The sequence below is a fragment of the Pituophis catenifer genome, unplaced genomic scaffold, assembly GCF_029215685.1.
Source record: "Pituophis catenifer annectens isolate HBS135680 unplaced genomic scaffold, rPitCat1.0.hap2 SCAF_3, whole genome shotgun sequence".
NCBI classification, from domain to species: Eukaryota; Metazoa; Chordata; class Lepidosauria; order Squamata; family Colubridae; genus Pituophis; species Pituophis catenifer.
In genome coordinates, this window is record NW_027256883.1 from 41971180 (window position 1) to 41988626 (window position 17447).

At 35.7% G+C, this 17447-nt stretch overlaps 1 protein-coding gene across 1 annotated transcript in view; it reads right to left on the minus strand.

Moving 5' to 3' along the window:
* The window catches only part of RP1 (RP1 axonemal microtubule associated), a 203545-nt gene that overhangs the window by 86202 nt on the left and 99896 nt on the right, over nt 1-17447 (minus strand). Inside the window, exons 27-31 of the mRNA XM_070942296.1 lie at nt 16667-16745; nt 15546-15633; nt 14359-14414; nt 14206-14238; nt 6710-6876 (exon numbers count right to left, since the gene is read on the minus strand). Of these exons, the coding sequence (XP_070798397.1) occupies nt 6710-6876; nt 14206-14238; nt 14359-14414; nt 15546-15633; nt 16667-16745 (423 nt within the window). The remainder of the gene's footprint in view (nt 1-6709; nt 6877-14205; nt 14239-14358; nt 14415-15545; nt 15634-16666; nt 16746-17447) is intronic.

The following is a 17447-nucleotide window of genomic DNA, read 5'->3' on the forward strand; positions in this document are numbered from 1 at the left end:
TATTAGTCAATATGAACATGAATATTCCAATTATTTCCATGCAATCCACTTTCTTACAAATCAATTAATTATATTTACCAATAATAATAAACCAAATAATTTCCCCCATATATTCCTCCAAACCACAACTTAACCATTTCTGCTTTCAACACAATATACAATTAATAGTATCTCAATTATTACAATTCCCTAGTTAAATAGAGCTTTTTTTCTTTTGTGTTTTAAAATCTTGAACTCTCCTCTTTTCCCCTAAATTTCCCATTGTTTGCACCTACCTTTTTTGGTGAGGAAAAAGAAAAGAAATCTGCCTGCCTAATTTTCCAACGTTGCAGCAACAGCAAAGCCAACAGCCTGCTTTACTTTCAGTTTCCTTTTTCAGCATAGCTGGGGGGGGGAAATTGCTCCAGCACTCTTTGAAAGCAAGCAGCAGAGCCCTGAGCAAAACAGCTGAGGGCAAATCAGCTGAGAGTCGGGAGCCGATCTAAGCAAGGCCTAATTAGCCTATGCTGAAGCTCCGCGGGCCAATAAAATTACAAAAAAACGCCGAACCGTTTGTTAAATTGCTGGCTCGCCCCACCCCTTGCCCACCACTATTTATTGGCAATAAATAGTGGTGCGGGGGGGTGGGGCAAGGGGCGGGGCGAGCCAGCAATTTAACAAAGGGTTCGGCCGAACCCCCTAGAACCGGCAGAATCCCACCACTGCAGCTGAGGTGTGACAATCCATTCTGCCGCGCCTATCAGCTGGGCTAAAAAATGAGAAATAAAGGTAGGAATAAACCGGGAGCGGGTAGGAGGGCCCAGTTCCCAGCCAAAGAGAACCAGTTCAGTGATGTCACATCATCACCACTACCAGCTCGCCCGAACTGGATAGAACCAGGAGCAATCCACCACTGATCTGACTGCGAGGACTGAAATTTATTCAGATAAATAGGAAACCCCTCACCATGGTTGAAATTTGGTTGAAGCCAAGAAAGAGAAATTATTTCAATGACAGAGAAAACTGAAATGCATTCAGTAACAAACAATGATCTGATGTTATTTTTTATTCTTTGTATACTAGACACCACAAAGTATTGCTCACTCTTTATTGTTAGGCTGTCACTGATCCACAATGTTGATTCAACTACTAGTTGAAAACCTGGTTTCTATATGGCATAAAAATCTTTTTTACATGTTTCAAATCATGGGTAACAATCTCAATATCAACTCAACTTTACAGGAACATGACTTGTATTCTTGCTAAAGCTGCATATTTACACAAACCATTACCTAACTCAGCTCTAGTCACTTTTGCACTTTGTCTAAATCAAGTAATGTACATCAATTTTCTTTCTTACATTCATACACTTTTCAAAGACATCTAAAGAGCAAAAATAGAGTATGTCCTGAAAATCCCTTGCTTGCGATAAAGATCCACTGCACTATTTTTTTTTGTACTCTCCCATTCAAAATTCAACAATGCACTTTCCAAGACATAATTATCAAACAAATCCCTGCAGTTTTCACATTCATTCTTTTACCTTTCACTTTTAGTTATCAGGCGCAGATGTGAACTTCAAACAATTCACATAGTTATAGTTATTATTTAAGCAAATTGCATCTACATTTTAATGATTCTTCAGTTTTTCAGTCTTAACTATTTTAAACATGCAGCCTGTTTCAAATCTGAAGCCATACTTTAAAATAATGATATTCGTGAAAGTTGGTGTTTGTCTTTGCAATGTGGCAGGTTCCTTTGGCATTTCCATTTAAGATGTCAAAAGTAAATTGGGAAGGGACAACCTGTATGGGAATTACACCAGGGTCTCTAGTTATGTAGACAGCTTTAAAACAAACTCAGTAATATCAAGGGATGTTCCAGGGTTGCAAATAAAAAATTTGCAAGGGGCAAAAAGAAACTGAAATATTTTTTAACCCCAGAAGAGTGAGACAACATCCAGAAACGGCTCAAACATTGACCTACCAGGAGGAAGAGGTGCAGCATACAATTAGTCTTCAACTTACAACCACAATTGAGCCCTAAATTTCTGTTGGTAACCAAGAGAGTTTTTTTGCCACATTTTGCAACCTTTTATTGCCACCAATGTTAAGTAAGTCACTGAAGTTGTTAAGTTAGTAACACAGTTAGTAACACAGTTGTTAAATAAATCTGGATTCCCCACTGACTTTGCTTGAAGGTCGCCAAAGGTGATCCCGGGACGCTGCAACAGTCATAAATACATTCCAGTTGCCAAGCATTTGAATTTTGATTATGTAACCACGCTGCAAGGATCAAATGTGTGAAAATTTGCCACAAATCGCTTTTTTCAATGCCATTGTAACTTTGAATGGTCACTAAACAAGTAGCGGTAAATTGAGGGCTCTTTGTAATCAAACTTGCAAAATTTTGTTATTAAAGCAATCTCAATATAATTCCTGTGAGTTGATTTTCTTGTTGGTCTACCTAGTAGGGCTAACAAATATGTAAAGTAGCCAAAAATCTCAGAAAACAGTGACAAAGCTCTTGCTGAGATTTATACATGCACTTGATGTTTCTTGAAAGTGCTGGATTAAAGCAAATATCCAATTCACTAATGCCTAAACATGCCTGAGATTATCCTGCTTGATCTCCAAAAGCTAAGCAAGTTTGGATCTGATTAGAATTTAGATAAGACACAGCCAGAAAATACCAAGATTATAAACCAACAAGCAATTTTGTTTTATGTGGGGGAAAAAGCAGAACCTGAGCTTGATTCAAAGGAGCGTTTATTAGTTTTTATTATCAAATTTATGGTTTAAAAATTTTGCTTTGTTTTTTAAAAAATCTATACATAAGGTGTTCAGTTATTTGCAGCTTGCTCCTTATTAAGTATAGTTGATTGAATCAAGATTTTTGCTGTTCTCCATTTATTTGTTTTGCTGAATTTGCAATCTTCTGTTAATTGCAATGTTACACAGCTATTCCTATGGCAACCAGTTGTGTGTTGCCACTAATGAAAATATGTGAATTCATGAAATTAAAAAAAACCTCTGTTCAGCCTCAGAAATAAAGGACTGTTTACAGAGGATAACAAAGCGTTAAAAGTAACTTAAATAGTTTTGGAGCAAGCAAAATGTTTCTGAAACATGTTTATATTATACTGGTTCTTCCTAAAAAGTATGGGTCATCTTTTGTGTAACATCAAATGTAATCAGTAGTGTATTTAGGGAAAATATATGAGAAAAGAAAGAATGACAACGAAAACATAAAATGGGCACTTAAGGGAAAGAAATCTCTCTTTGCATGCACAAGCCTTGATGTACAGAAAGCTTGCTTGCTTATTCAGCAGGTATAACTGTTACCTCAGAGCTGTGTCAGCAGCATGAGAGACAAGGCCAAGCCACTTTGCAGAAAGGTTATTCTCCCAACCAATCCCCCTTCAACTCTGTTTCTCTAAAAAATAGAACTTTTTGCACAAAGAGCAGCCCATCAACTATTCCTGTGTTTCGGTACAACAGGAACTAAACTGTTAGGGGAAAAGTTACAAGAAAAGTGGCCATGAGAGATCTCCCACAGACATCCAATACATTGTCTAGGTTTTTCTGCAGGGAAGGTTCAAAAATGTCAAGCGGGCCACCATGATGATGTGATTGAAGCTCCAGCTGATATTTATACATGTTGTACATAAAAGCTAGATGGAGCCTTAAATCATACTATCACTTCAATTATCTTGACTTTTTTGATCACACCTTGCAGACTATTAAAGAACAGAGATCAGAGAATTTACTGGCTAATCTCTTATATCAGCTATAAACATAATTGTAGATCAGGGTAGCACCAAAGTTGACTATAAAATTTCAGTTTTCTCATCTTGAGTTTTAATATGTATAAAAGAAGGCATAGTTTGCTCTGTTGAATTATTATCACTTCCAACATTCAGGAGGATGAGCTGGAGGACAGGCTTAACTGGCTACTTATACTAGGCAATGAAAATTTCTCTGCCTTCCTTTTTTTTTTTTTTAATTTGATTTATATGCTGCCCTTCTCTGGAGACTCAGGGCGGCTTACAATGTGCTCAGCAATAGCCTTCATCCTTTTGTATATTTATACAAAGTCAGCTTATTGCCCCACAACTGGGTCCTCAATTTACCTACCTTAGAAAGGATAGAAGGCTGAGTCAACCTTGAGCCTTGGCGAGATTCGAACCTGCAGTAATTGCAGGCAGCTGGTCTTAATAACCAGCTTAATAACAGGGTGCCTTAAACCACTGTACTACCAAGGCTCTTATTTTATTCATTTCTTACAATGTGCCATAGTGAGTCAGACACTTTGGGGGAAATTAACACTAAGACAGTGGCTAAACTAGAGCTAGATGGAGTTGAGCCAGAACAAACAAAAAAGGTATTACAAAACTATTACTACATTCTAAAATTTTAATTAGATGATATATGTATCTACATATTTATTGATAATCTATTCCTAATACTAGTAGCATCAGTTGTTCCTCATGGGTTCTGTACATTTCCTAAAATTACTTAATCACAGGTGAGTCTGTCAATTTCAGTATTGCTCAGATTGTCCTTTTTACAAAAATTCTGAAAAAACTGTATGAACATCCATTTACATTGTCACATGCACTTCTTTGTATTTATGCAACTTTCCTATTACACTGATTTTTTTGCAAATATTTTCTCTGATATAACATGCTTTCCTTAACATTTTTTGTTTCAGACAATAATTTATCCATTTTTGTGTAGATTCTTATAACAATGAATTGTACTATAAATGATAAAAAGTCCAGGTTTTATCATGTAAGGTTATAGAGTGTCAATAAATGCAGATTGAGCAAATTAGACATGACAATACCGACTGATTAAGGTTCTCCACTACCTTTTCTCTTATTCTGGGAAAAGGTAGGCAGAATCATTTGGACATCAAGTGTGGAAAGATGTGATGCTGTTCCACATATATGCTCAGTTATAACTAAGGAAGAAAACAACTGCAGTTTATGAAAAACCAGCTTTTCTAACAGCCTACTGCTCTGTTATTGAAATGAGGCCTTCTCCCCACAGACTTTGCTGTAATAGATTCCACTTTCAGTATGTCATAAAGGTCAGGTGGGACTGAATTAAACTGCTTCACTGTTTGAAAATCTACCAGCAAAGGTAATAAGCCAGGCTATATTTTCTGCTTCAATGCCCTAAATATGATGATTTGCAAGAATAGGCATTTATAACACTGTATAGGTAAAGTAGTCAATCAAAAACAACAAGGGAAAAAAAAGGTGTCAACCTATTGTAGAGTGGAGATGTATCAGCATTTAGCAATTCAATCACAATGAATGGTTATGGCAAAAATAATTTGAATAACAAACCTAAACATGAAAGGGACAATCCAATGAATTGTCCCTAAATGAACACAAGTTTCTTATGAAAAACAGTTGTGAAATATGCCACCGATACTTGTTACATAGGAGTGCAACATTTGAATCAGTAGTAGGTTTAATTAAAATAAAAGGAATCCAGCTGTATTATCTACAAACAAATGAAAGTTAACCACCATTATCTTTTGCTTCTGCCCATGCTCAAGACATTTTAAACATAGTTTCCTCTGTTTAACACTTTACTGTGTGAGGAATTGTCTTTCACTATTAATTTGTTCAAAAATTCAGATATGTAAGAGAAGGCTTCATAAACTACTTCCAAAAGGCTGTTTTTCAGGCATGAGGAGAAGTTTTTCTCCCATGTTGTTTCCATGCTATGAAATGTATTTTCCTGGACCTGCACTGGGGTTCTTTGTCTCTTTCTGTTCATAAATAAAAGGATTTAAGACTCATAATCAGACCTATCCAAGCAACAAGAAGAATAATTGAATTATGTTCAGAACTCATGCAATACCCCTATGCAATACTTCCTCTATATTCATTTTTAAAAATGTATATAGAAGATGGATTGCATAAGGGATAGTTAATAAAAAGAGCCCAATGGACAGACAAAGTTATGCATATCTTTACAAAAGAAGAATATACAAAAAATTTACCTGTGAATACAAACTTACATGGAAATAATATGCCTAAAATACTGATGAAGACATACAGATGCAGTGATCTGGTCTGAAAAATGAGCAACTAAGCAACAACAAAACAACAGATTTATTGGTCTCTTGGGAGATTCCTGACTACTGGCAGCAATGTTCCAGTCAACATTAGATGGCTGGGAGCCATCAATTTAGTTTTCTTCAGTACTTCTGGTATAGTATTACCTGGAGCATTGTTGGAGATTAAGTTGTGAGACCCAAACTCAGCTCTCATCATACCCTTATAGTGACTGAAACATTAGAAAATAAAGAAGGCCTGGGAGAGCATCTGCAATGAACTAAGCCATGTCACTTAATAACACTTAAAACTTGCAAACCATACTTTCTTAATACAGTGTTTCTTTATTTCTTCCCAAAGTGTTATCACCGAGTTATTATTATTGGCTATATGATAATTGTATAAATTTGCAACAAATATTCTCCACAGACCTCATTGCTTATGATTTTAGGCATGTACTGCTTTCCATACCCTCAGTATCCTCAGAAGTATTTATACCTTGAAAAAAGAAGAAGGGGAACATGCAGAGAAACATAAATAATATTTCAGAGCTTCTTAGTAAATAAGGGATGGTTTTTGGTCCCCTTATAGCAGGATTTCTGTCCTCTGCCTAAAGCAAGCTGTCACTTCAGTCTCTGTGTGACAATAACTTACAATGAATTCATCAGTGGCTCCAGGTTGGAAACACACATATCCCAAACTTTGTGAAGACAGGAGAAGATCATCACTTTTGCCTTTTGAGCCATAAATTACAAGGGTTCTTTTAGATGTCCGTGGCTCTGGAGAATCATGATCTGTTTTCACCACCACTCTCCACTGCCCTGTGAAGGAATGGAAGCAAACAACCATGACTGCAATGTATCCATCACACTGGGGAGGGAAATGTGCAGTTGTTCATATTGCTGATTACTAGATATTTCATCAATGCAACACATATAGAGATCATATCATCTACAGCTTACATGACATAATGCTATGAGAGGATGAGAAGAAACAATCCATATATTTCTATATAGCTATATGTTAATAGGGGATTTGATTACTAAACTATAAAGAGAACCATGGTGACTGCATAATATGTGTTGTGATATTTACATGTGATTTTATTTACATACTACCTGGAACCTTTCCTTTCTTCATTACTATCACTTATTTTTGTATTTTCTACATACAGTAAAGCTTTTTCATCCCCCTTCCTTCCCTTTGAAACCAATATATTATCCTCAGATGGGTCACTGGACTCAATAACTACAAACCTGGTGAAAAAACAAATCAGTAGTTGGATATACCTCTAGAAATTTAGACTTGTTACTGTAAATCAGATATGAAACATGTAGTTCTTGTAGTAACTCAGTTTCATTGGTCCCTATTTATGAAGTCTTTAATCAATCCTGAACCCAGTGCAGATGTTTTTCATGGGACAGCAGGGTGGATAAAAATCAATGATTTTTTTTAAAAAATAAAAAAAATCAGATTTTTTTTATTTAAATCTGATTTTTTTTTATTTAAATCAGATTTTTTTTAAATAAAATGCTTTTTGAGGAAAATATATTACCATCCAAAGGTTATTCCATCATGAAATAAAGATTAGTTTTTTAATTATGTAGAATAAGGCTGTATATGTTTAATTTTTTTGGTAAATAAATTCCATTAATCCATTCACAATGCCATGCTCTTCCAGAGGTTTTTGTAAGATTATTGGGCAGTTTCTCTGCCTACAAGATATTATCATAGATGCTTGGTTTACTTTTGCAGTTCTCAAAACTGAATTTGACTCAGCAGAGATCACATGCCTCTTCTTCAGAGCAAAAATGTTATAACATGAACAGAGTTGAGAAAAAGACCTTAATCCTATTGTTCTACAAACCTATGAATACAGAATCAACCCCTTCAGTGCTAAGTTTCAAGAAGTTCAGTGAATAGAATAGAAACAATATTTTTTTGATTGTTTGGAGTGGAATAGATCTGCACAAGAAGAAAGTGAAACTAAGTGTGAGGAGGAAGGGGCAAGCAGACAAGCAGTACAAAATGAAAGTGAAACTTTCTGAGCACAATACTGCACAGCCACAGACAGACAAGTCTTTGGATCTTTTTGTGTGTATGACCTGAGGTTTATCACATTCTTTCCTTGGAGGAAAAAACCTATAATGGCAGCAGGCCGTAAAAGAGACCCAGTTTGGCAATATTTTAATGAAGTTCCTTTACCTATCGGTAAGGCAGGCATGCGTGCAAACTGCAAACACTGCAACAAAGAAATGCAAGGCCTGGTGGCCCGAATGAGGCAACATCATGAGAAGTGCTGTGATGAAGATGACCAAAGAAACACATTTGAACAGGCAGGATCTTCAGGTTGATAAACATTTTTATTGAATCATATTTCTAAAGACTGCCTTGAACTGTCATGTTTGAGCAAAATTATATTTCTTATTATTACTGCATGTTATTGTCATTTTGTACAGTTATGAAGAAAAGCAAATATTCCTTTTGGGGCAGTGCTGTGTACAAAAAGCAGAAATTGTATAAACAATAAAATAACAGCATTGACTTTTTTGTTTAGGGGAATTCATGGATTCTGGAAACTATCCACCTTCAAGATCACCATCCTCCTGTTCTACAGTTTCAGAATTATCCATCCAGGATAGTGCTTCATTAGCATCATCATCATCAGACACCCACAGCCACATATCACTATCACCTAAAAGAAAGAAAAAACCCTTCCCTCCTGGAACCACTATAGATAAGTTTGTGATAAAAACTAGCAGATTAGAAAAAGAGTTAATTGATGAAAAAATTACCCAGTTTGTTTATGCAACAAACTCTTCTTTCCGTCTGTCTGAGAACCCACATTTCATTAATATGGTTCAGTCACTGAGACCAGGATACAGTCCACCCAGCAGAGCAGATGTTGCAGGAAAACTGCTGGATAAAGTGTATGACAGAGAAATGGAGCAATGTGCAACAGCTCTGGAGGGTAGAATTGTTAACCTAAGTATTGATGGGTGGAGTAATGTCCACAATGATCCTATTGTATGTGCTTGTATAACAACAGAAGAAGGGAAAGTCTTCCTTGCACAAACAATTGATACATCAGGAAATGCACACACAGCAGAATACTTACAAAAAGTGGCAGTAAAAGCTATAATAACGTGAACAAAAATTCAAATGTCTAGTACGCAGTTTGGTAACAGACAATGCTGCAAATGTATCCAAGATGAGAAGAAATTTAGAAGAGCAGGAAGGGAATACAAAGCTAATAACATATGGTTGCAGTGCTCATTTGCTGCACCTCTTAGCCAAAGACTTAAGTGTTCCAGAAATAAAGACTAATGTTGTTGAAATTGCTAAATACTTCCGTAACAATCATTTTGCTGCAGCAGCTCTGAAAAGGATGGGTGGAACCAAGCTAACCCTTCCACAAGATGTTAGATGGAACTCTGTGGTGGACTGTTTTGAGCAGTATATCAAGAATTGGCCTATTCTAATGACAGTTTGTGAAGAAAATCGAGATAAAATAGATGGCACTGTCACGGCCAAAATCCTCAACATTGGGCTTAAGAGAAATGTTGAACATATGCTGAGCATCCTGAAACCCATCTCTGAAGCTTTAAACAAAATACAGAAAAATAGCTGTTTTATTGCTGATGCTGTTGAAATTTGGAAGGAACTGAGTGAACACTTAAAAACAGAACTACACATGGACAGAATTAAATTACAAGCATTAAAAAAACGAATGGGATAAGTACTGTCTCCAGCTCATTTTTTGGCAAATATTGTCAATATCCAGTATCAGGGTCAAAACTTAAGTGCTGAGGAAGAGGAGTTAGCTATGACATGGGTATCCAGCAATCATCCATCTGTAATGCCAACTATAATAAACTTCAAAGCTAAGGGGGAACCATTCAAGAAATATATGTTTGCTGAAGATATTTTAAAGAAAGTCACACCAGTGAACTCGTGGAAGTCACTTAAGCACTTGGATTTAGAGACTGTTCAAGTAATGATTTCACTTTTAACAGCAGTAGCTTCTTCTGCAGGCGTTGAAAGAATATTCTCTTCCTTTGGACTCATTCATTCTAAATTGAGAAATCGTTTGGGACCCAATAAAGCAGGAAAGCTTGTTTTTCTTTTCCAGATTATGAACAAAGAAGAAGATGAAGATGACGAGTGAGCTACAGAGGACAGTATTTAAGTTTTTCATGTGTAGGCTGGGCTGACAGTCTAAGTTTCTTAATATATATATATATATTGTTTAGCTAAATTAGTTAACAAACATGGCTGTTTGTTTAAGCAAATAACATATGCTGTAATGTTATTGTTTCAGTTGAATAAATCTATTTAAATTGTTATTATTAAGGTAATGATTATTTTTCTCCTTCCTAAATACAACAGAAAAGTTGTCCAAATATGAATGATTAACCTATTAAACTGGGGATAAAAAAACTAATATGAAAAGTTGTTATTCTAAAAATCTTCATCTACTTGCATATTAAAGTTATACCAGCAAGAATTAGTCTTTATGTAGAAAACTATGATTTAAATCAAGCCTTACTGACTAGTGATTTAAATCATGATTTAAATCAGTTTGATTTAAATCAAAAACACCCTGTGGGTCAGGGTGGCTGTGTTCATACAACATGATTAAACTGATTACTGAATTTTTTTGTCTTGGTTCACATAATACTTTATGTCATATAATAAGCAAATGAGGTGATTTAGCCTAACATGCTATACTACAAAATTAAACAAGCTAAGGAACTCACTAGCGCAGTTTATCAGACTGTATCAGTTCAGCTATTAGGTCTTAACTGACCTGGTTTAGTACACTGAAAAGAGCCAGAGTCATCCCAAAGCATATTGCAGAAGAATGAACTAAGAGGCAATCATTATGAAAAATTTTGCTGCACCTGTACTGAAAGTGGGGGGAAAGTAAATGAAAGGCAGGAAAACTCCATTATTATTTCCATGAAGTGAACAAAGGTTTGTCCTAGCTTTTTAAAACATTGTTCTTTTAATCAGAGATGCTAGAGACTGATTTTAAGATCCTTTGATGCAAAATATATACAGTAGCTTATTCCTATAGATTTTTCCATCAAGCAAAAAATCTGTTCTCTAGAAGCAATTCACTAATGACTACTGTTGCTTTTTTTCTTTTCTGTCACTTCATGATCCAGGCATTATCATCACATCCCATACCAACTTAAATGCCTATCCCTGTGGCTAAAATGATGGCATGAGAATAACCTTCATAAAAGCTTCAAAGCAGTATTATTGTATGAACAAGTTTTGAAAGGTGACAAGGATATATCTTGCTTAGAGAGCAAACCAGAATTTACTTATTTAAATAATAAATCTATAGACTGGAAACATTAGTTTTTTGTGTGTCAAAGAAAAGCAATAGACTTAGATGCTCAGATCATTCTATGATACCCATTAAATATGGAACTGTCATGCCCCACTTATTGCTAAACTCAACAGATGGCAACTGAACTTTGTTGAAATGAATTAGAATCAGGCTGGAGTAGCTCTGGCACAGGAGACCTCCAATAAATAACAGGATATACTGGAAAATTAAAAAGACGTCCATATAATGTTGATTCAAAGTCTTACATCAGCTGTGTGTTGAGCAAAGTACATAGGCTAAAAATGACTTTATTTCAGATATCTGAATTACATACCAGAGCTTTTTTATGATGCCAAAGGTACAGAAAAAAACTATGTTTAGGCATTTACTTGAGCATATAAAGGCTTTAAAATAAAGTTGGGAATGGATTGCATATGAAACTCTACTGCTTAATCCCTTCAGTCTGTATGTGTACAATCAGTCAAGTTCTATTCATGTTTGTGTGAACACAGAGATGCCTTTATAAATCAGTGGAATTAAACAATCATGCAGAATGAATACAGTGAGAAAGCAGGAACTGGACTGGTATGCATATTCATTCCTGACCATTTTAGTTTTATTTTAGTTTTATTTAAATGACCACTACTGGCACTCTAGAGAAAGCCCAAAATGTAACTGCTGTTTGAATTTAACCTCAGTTCTTGACTGAGATTTGTTGCTATAGAAAATGGATGGATGGATGGATGGATGGATGGATGGATGGATGGATGGATGAATAAATAAACAGCTCCACTATGTATATCTGTGATCAAGTGAACATAAAGCAAGGCTTCCTGAGAACACTAGCAGAATCATTTGGAAAATAGTATTTGTTCTAAAGAAATGATGCCTTTTTTTTCTTTTGTTCAATAGTCCTCTAGGTTCTACAACATCTAGGCTATTTCTACCCAGCTATCAGTTTTATCATCCTAACTGATGCATAGTGATTTGAGAATGTTACTGCCAATATTCCCATTCTAAAGAAATCTATAGTTCAGCCAAAAGGTATCTTTCCAGCTAACTAATGGAAGAGTAAAGAAATCAGCATCTATACAACTACACTACCATCTCATCTTCATTTGTCAACACATTCAACTGGCTCCAAATGGAGGTATATCCTGAAAGCTGACCCTCTTTTCAGAAGAAAAACAAAAATTACAGCCTGCTGGCATCTGAATCCAGAAGGAAGAGGGAAAAGCAATGATTCAGACAGTAGCATAATAATTCTCAGCAGGGCATGAGTAATTCACTCAGTTTTTGCAAGTACAGAACTGACCTTACAGTGATTTCTTCTGCACTTACTGCTGTGAAGTACAGTATGTTGATCAGCTCTGCTACTCAATACCAATGACAGAATGTGATTGTGTAGATATAAAGCCAACCAGGACCAGTTCAATCGCTAATGTGGAGGAAATCTCTATATTTTCATTAAGCATGCTGTCTAGGAATTCTGGTACTATACAGTAGTCCCCAAACTTGAAGGGTGTGACAAATCCTTAGAGCAAGCTGCTCAATTCTTTCAAAATGATAAAAATAGTGCAATAACAATATTGTGCATATTATAGCATAGTCTGATGAAACAAGGAAAAAATTACATCTAAGAAGAAGAGAATATCATTGGAGCAATAGCAGCAGGTGAAAAGATTTAGCTGCCTAAAAAGCCTTTTTATCCATAGATTCCCATTGCAAAGATCTTTCTGTGCGATATTTAGTCTTCACATTTCTGAATATTCTGAGAAAATCCTGTTCATCTTTAGTCTGAAACTACTTTTGCTGTCATTTCACAATCTGTTCCCATTTGCTTGCTGGGGGAGCTGTCCCCATTTATGAAGGATGGTGATGCTGGCATAAACAAAACAAGTCTTGCATCTAGTCTCAGAGGAATCTCTGACTCATTTTAGAATAGAATAGTAAAGATCAGAAGGCGAGAAAACTTAGTGAAATACTTAAAGTGCAATCTCTTAATATGCCCCTTCTGTGAATCATAATATATGAGTCTGCATCTCCAGTACTCAGATAACTTTTCATGAAAATATAATTTGCCTTTTTATATGTCTACTTAATATGGTAATGATATTTTAGTTCAAGCAGCAAAATTAACAGCACAAGAAAACAGCTACCAATTTGACTGGCACCGCATCAGTATAGAACTTGGCAGTTTTGGCCTCAGTCCTAAATATTTAGGTCAATTAACTCTAGAGAAGGCCAAATCAATATTGAAAGGAAGAATTAGGGACATTGGTCATCAAAATGATATTGCCACTGCCCCGAATGTCAAATATTAGATAGCCAAAAAGCCCTCTACTGAGGGGTAGATATATAATCTAAACTTAAGCGAATATAGATGAGGCCCTTGAGCCCTTGAGGCCCTGCTATCAGATCTATTGTTTCCCTTTGTGGAACCAGAGAGGTAGAAACTCTTGCTCATGTCCTCATATGGTGTCTTTTTTTATGATATGTGCTTTGATCTCCCCAATCATTTCCAACTATGATTTTATATTTATTACTTTTTAAAGGTATGCTAACCCCAAATTCACATATCAGATGGCCAAATATATTCACCAAGTTATACAACAGCACGAAACTTTTAGTTAGATAATGTCATTTTATGGTCCTATTGGCTTTTTCCCTTTCCCAATAGTGAATTGATGTGTCAAACTATTTCTTTTTTATTGTAAAGGCTGGTTAAAGACGGTAAAAAGGATATTTGATTTAATTTGATTTGATTTGATTTGAGCAGCAGAAGAAGAGAACATAATGTACAACTTACCTCTAGGATATGCCATTGATGCATTGCTATTTTCTGAAATAAAAAAAAAATCAGCACTATCATTTACCAGAAGTTGCTATATCTTTATATTTAATTAGCAATTTGGTACTTTGGATATATTTACTGTACAAGGGATTTTTATTTCATCCTTACTTCTGGCAGTTAGCTCTCTTTCAGTCTTCCCATCATCTTGGTACTCATCTAACCATCTTCCATGGGGAAAAAAGACAGCAATTATAGTAAAATAAATCTTAGTAAATGCGCTATACAAACACTATATTTTATCCCTTTTAACAAACTTTAAAATTATCAATTGTTAAATCTTATTTCACAAAGTAGACACAAAAAAAGTTTTTTTTTTTATTTCAGGGATGAAGAATTTGTGGCCCTTCAAACATTTAATTAATTACAACTCTCAATATTCCCCATCATTTGCCATATAGACCAGTGCTGCTAGGAATTACAGTTCAGGTATATGTGGTGGGGTTGTAGGGCAAGTTTTTCTTTCCTGCTCTATTTAATATGGAGGAAATATATGACTTATGAAAAGGTTTATTTTTGTATTCATTTCATTCATATCCCAGATTTCTATTCAAAAGGCTACTAAAGATAGCTAACAATTTTTATAAAGTCCATCAAATTAAAATTAGTAGTTACCTAAATTAAAATTTAAAAAGCTTAGTGAAAAAAATATGCATTTGTACTTGTCATTTTCTCAATGACAAGCTCATGCTCCTTTGGGATTGGTGGACTCTTTTTTGTTGAGTGTTTCAATCAAGGCTGACTGGTCATTTGTTGGGGATTCTGTAGTGAAGGATCCCTGCACTGACCTGGAGGTTGGACTTGGTGGCCTCTCTAGGCTCTTTCTGTGACACTATGATATGAGCTCAGTTTGAATAAACATATACCAGATTGATTATATTGATTGGTCCCATTACATAAACATAAAACATGATCATAATGAAGGTATCCAATGCAGTGTGTTGGTTAAAATATTGGACTGGATAACCCAGGATAAACCTTTAGTCTACCTTCAGCCTTGGAAGCTTGCTAAAAGCTGCCACAGAAAAAAAGCAGGAGGAGGGAAAGCTATATATGCTACACTAAGTCTAGTAATGGAAGATGGAATATATATCCAATAAATAAATAAATAAATATAACATGTTATAGCAGCACGTTGCAGGAAAAGACAAATAATGTCAGATAACAGATATGCTATTGGTAAGGGGACTTTGTGTGTCAGTACTAAATGTGCATTGATGAACACCTAAACAACCTTCCCAAAACTCCAGGGCTTTTAAAGACATAATTTAAAATATTAGCATTCATCAGTTACGTACCTGTTACAAAGAAATTCAATTACTTCTTCTTTACTCTCTGCTTCCTCCTGAAATCTGATAACAATCTTTTGGAGGAACCATCCGCTACCTGAGATTCAATGATAAGTGTACAGGATGGACAGAAGAGCCACTTCTGTCTTGACTGTATGTCATTTAATTTATAAGTGACACAACATATTCCATATAATTCTTGAAGTATAAAATGCAATACACATTTTATGGGGTAAATATGTTTGCTTCTTAACCCCTATAAATATACCTGCAATTTAGCCTTCTATAGTTTTGATATTTTACAGATGTGTTGAATTACATCTCCAGTTAGATTTAAACCACTGTTATGAACAGTGGTATTTATATTTTGGTACCTGGGGGAGGCTCTTGCAATATTTCAAGAGGCAGACTAATACAGCTTCTCCAATTTCAAGCTATCCAGATGTTCTGAAATTATAAATCCCAGAACATCTGGAAAGCACCAGGTTTAGTAAGACTGATGTTGTTTGTATATGCTAGGAGCAAGTAGCAATAACGAATTAGAGGATTTCACAAGCTCATTACTAATCAGGGGAGAGGGGAAAGCAGAAATAAAGTCATCACAGTGCTTAATGTGACATACGAAAGAGAAGCAGCGTATTTGGTTCAGGGATGAAATTCAGCAGGTTCTGGAGAACCGGTAGCGGAAATTTTGAGTAGTAGGAGAACTGGCAAATACAACCTCTGGCTGGCCGGCCCCAGAGTGGGGTGGGAATAGGGATTTTGAAGTATCCTTCCCCTGCCACACCCACCAAGCCACACCCACCAAACCATGCCCACAAAACCGGTAGTAAAAAAAATTGAATTCTACCACTGACTTGGTTCCACATATTATATGAACCAAAAATTAGGAGAAATTCAATAAGGATATGAAATTAAATAAAATGAAAGCTTTCCACTGCTAATAGTCTCCCATAAATATACTATCTTTATAAAATATGTTATTATGCAGAACATATAAGCTCTACGTTCCTGCAAGAAAAAAAATATACTTGCCTGATCTTCAAAGGTGGGACGAGACATAATAAAATCAACATTCATTTTAAAAAAAGACCCTGAAACTTATCCATCAATGGGAAAAAAAGCTCTACCTGGACCAATTCCATCATGGCCAATGACAATTTTATGCAGAACTCCAAGTGATACAGCCGTCACAGAGAAGACATCAGTCTGTAAACAACAAAAAGTGGGGAAACCAGTATAATCCAAACAGTGAATGGCAGACCTTGGAATGATTGATTGGATGTAAAGCACACATTATTATTTGTTGTATAATGCATACTCATAGTGCAAATGTATTGTTAGAAATTGCTACAATGTAAAGTATGTATAAATTACTTAAGAAACTACCATCTCAAGAATTTTTAAATAGGTTTTTCATAATAGCTTTTCAATAATTTAATTTTTTAGTATACCATTTTGTTCTTGAGATTCATTTTCCAGGCAGATACTTTTTCCCTCTGTTTTATTACAAAAGAAACAAGCACTTTTCCAGAATATTCTATTGTGTCTTCCTTGCTATGTTCAAACTAGGAGTTAAATGCTACCTACTTGCCTGTGAACAAAAGAGGAAACGTAGTATTATGGCATTGCTACTAGGAACAAAGGTTAAACCAAGAACCTAGAGCAGTGATGGCGAACCTTTTCAGCACCAAGTGCCCAAACCGGAACATGTGTGCATGTGCATGCAGGTGTGCACGCCGGAGCACCAGAAATCCAAAGACCAGCTGGCCGGCGCACACATTCCTGTTTTTTGGCCATTTTTGGCCATTTTGGGGGGCATTTTCAGGCCATTTTTCAGGCTGTTTTCAGACCACTTTCGGCCTGAAAAATGGCCTGAAAATGCCCCCCAAAATGGCCAGAGAAACGGCC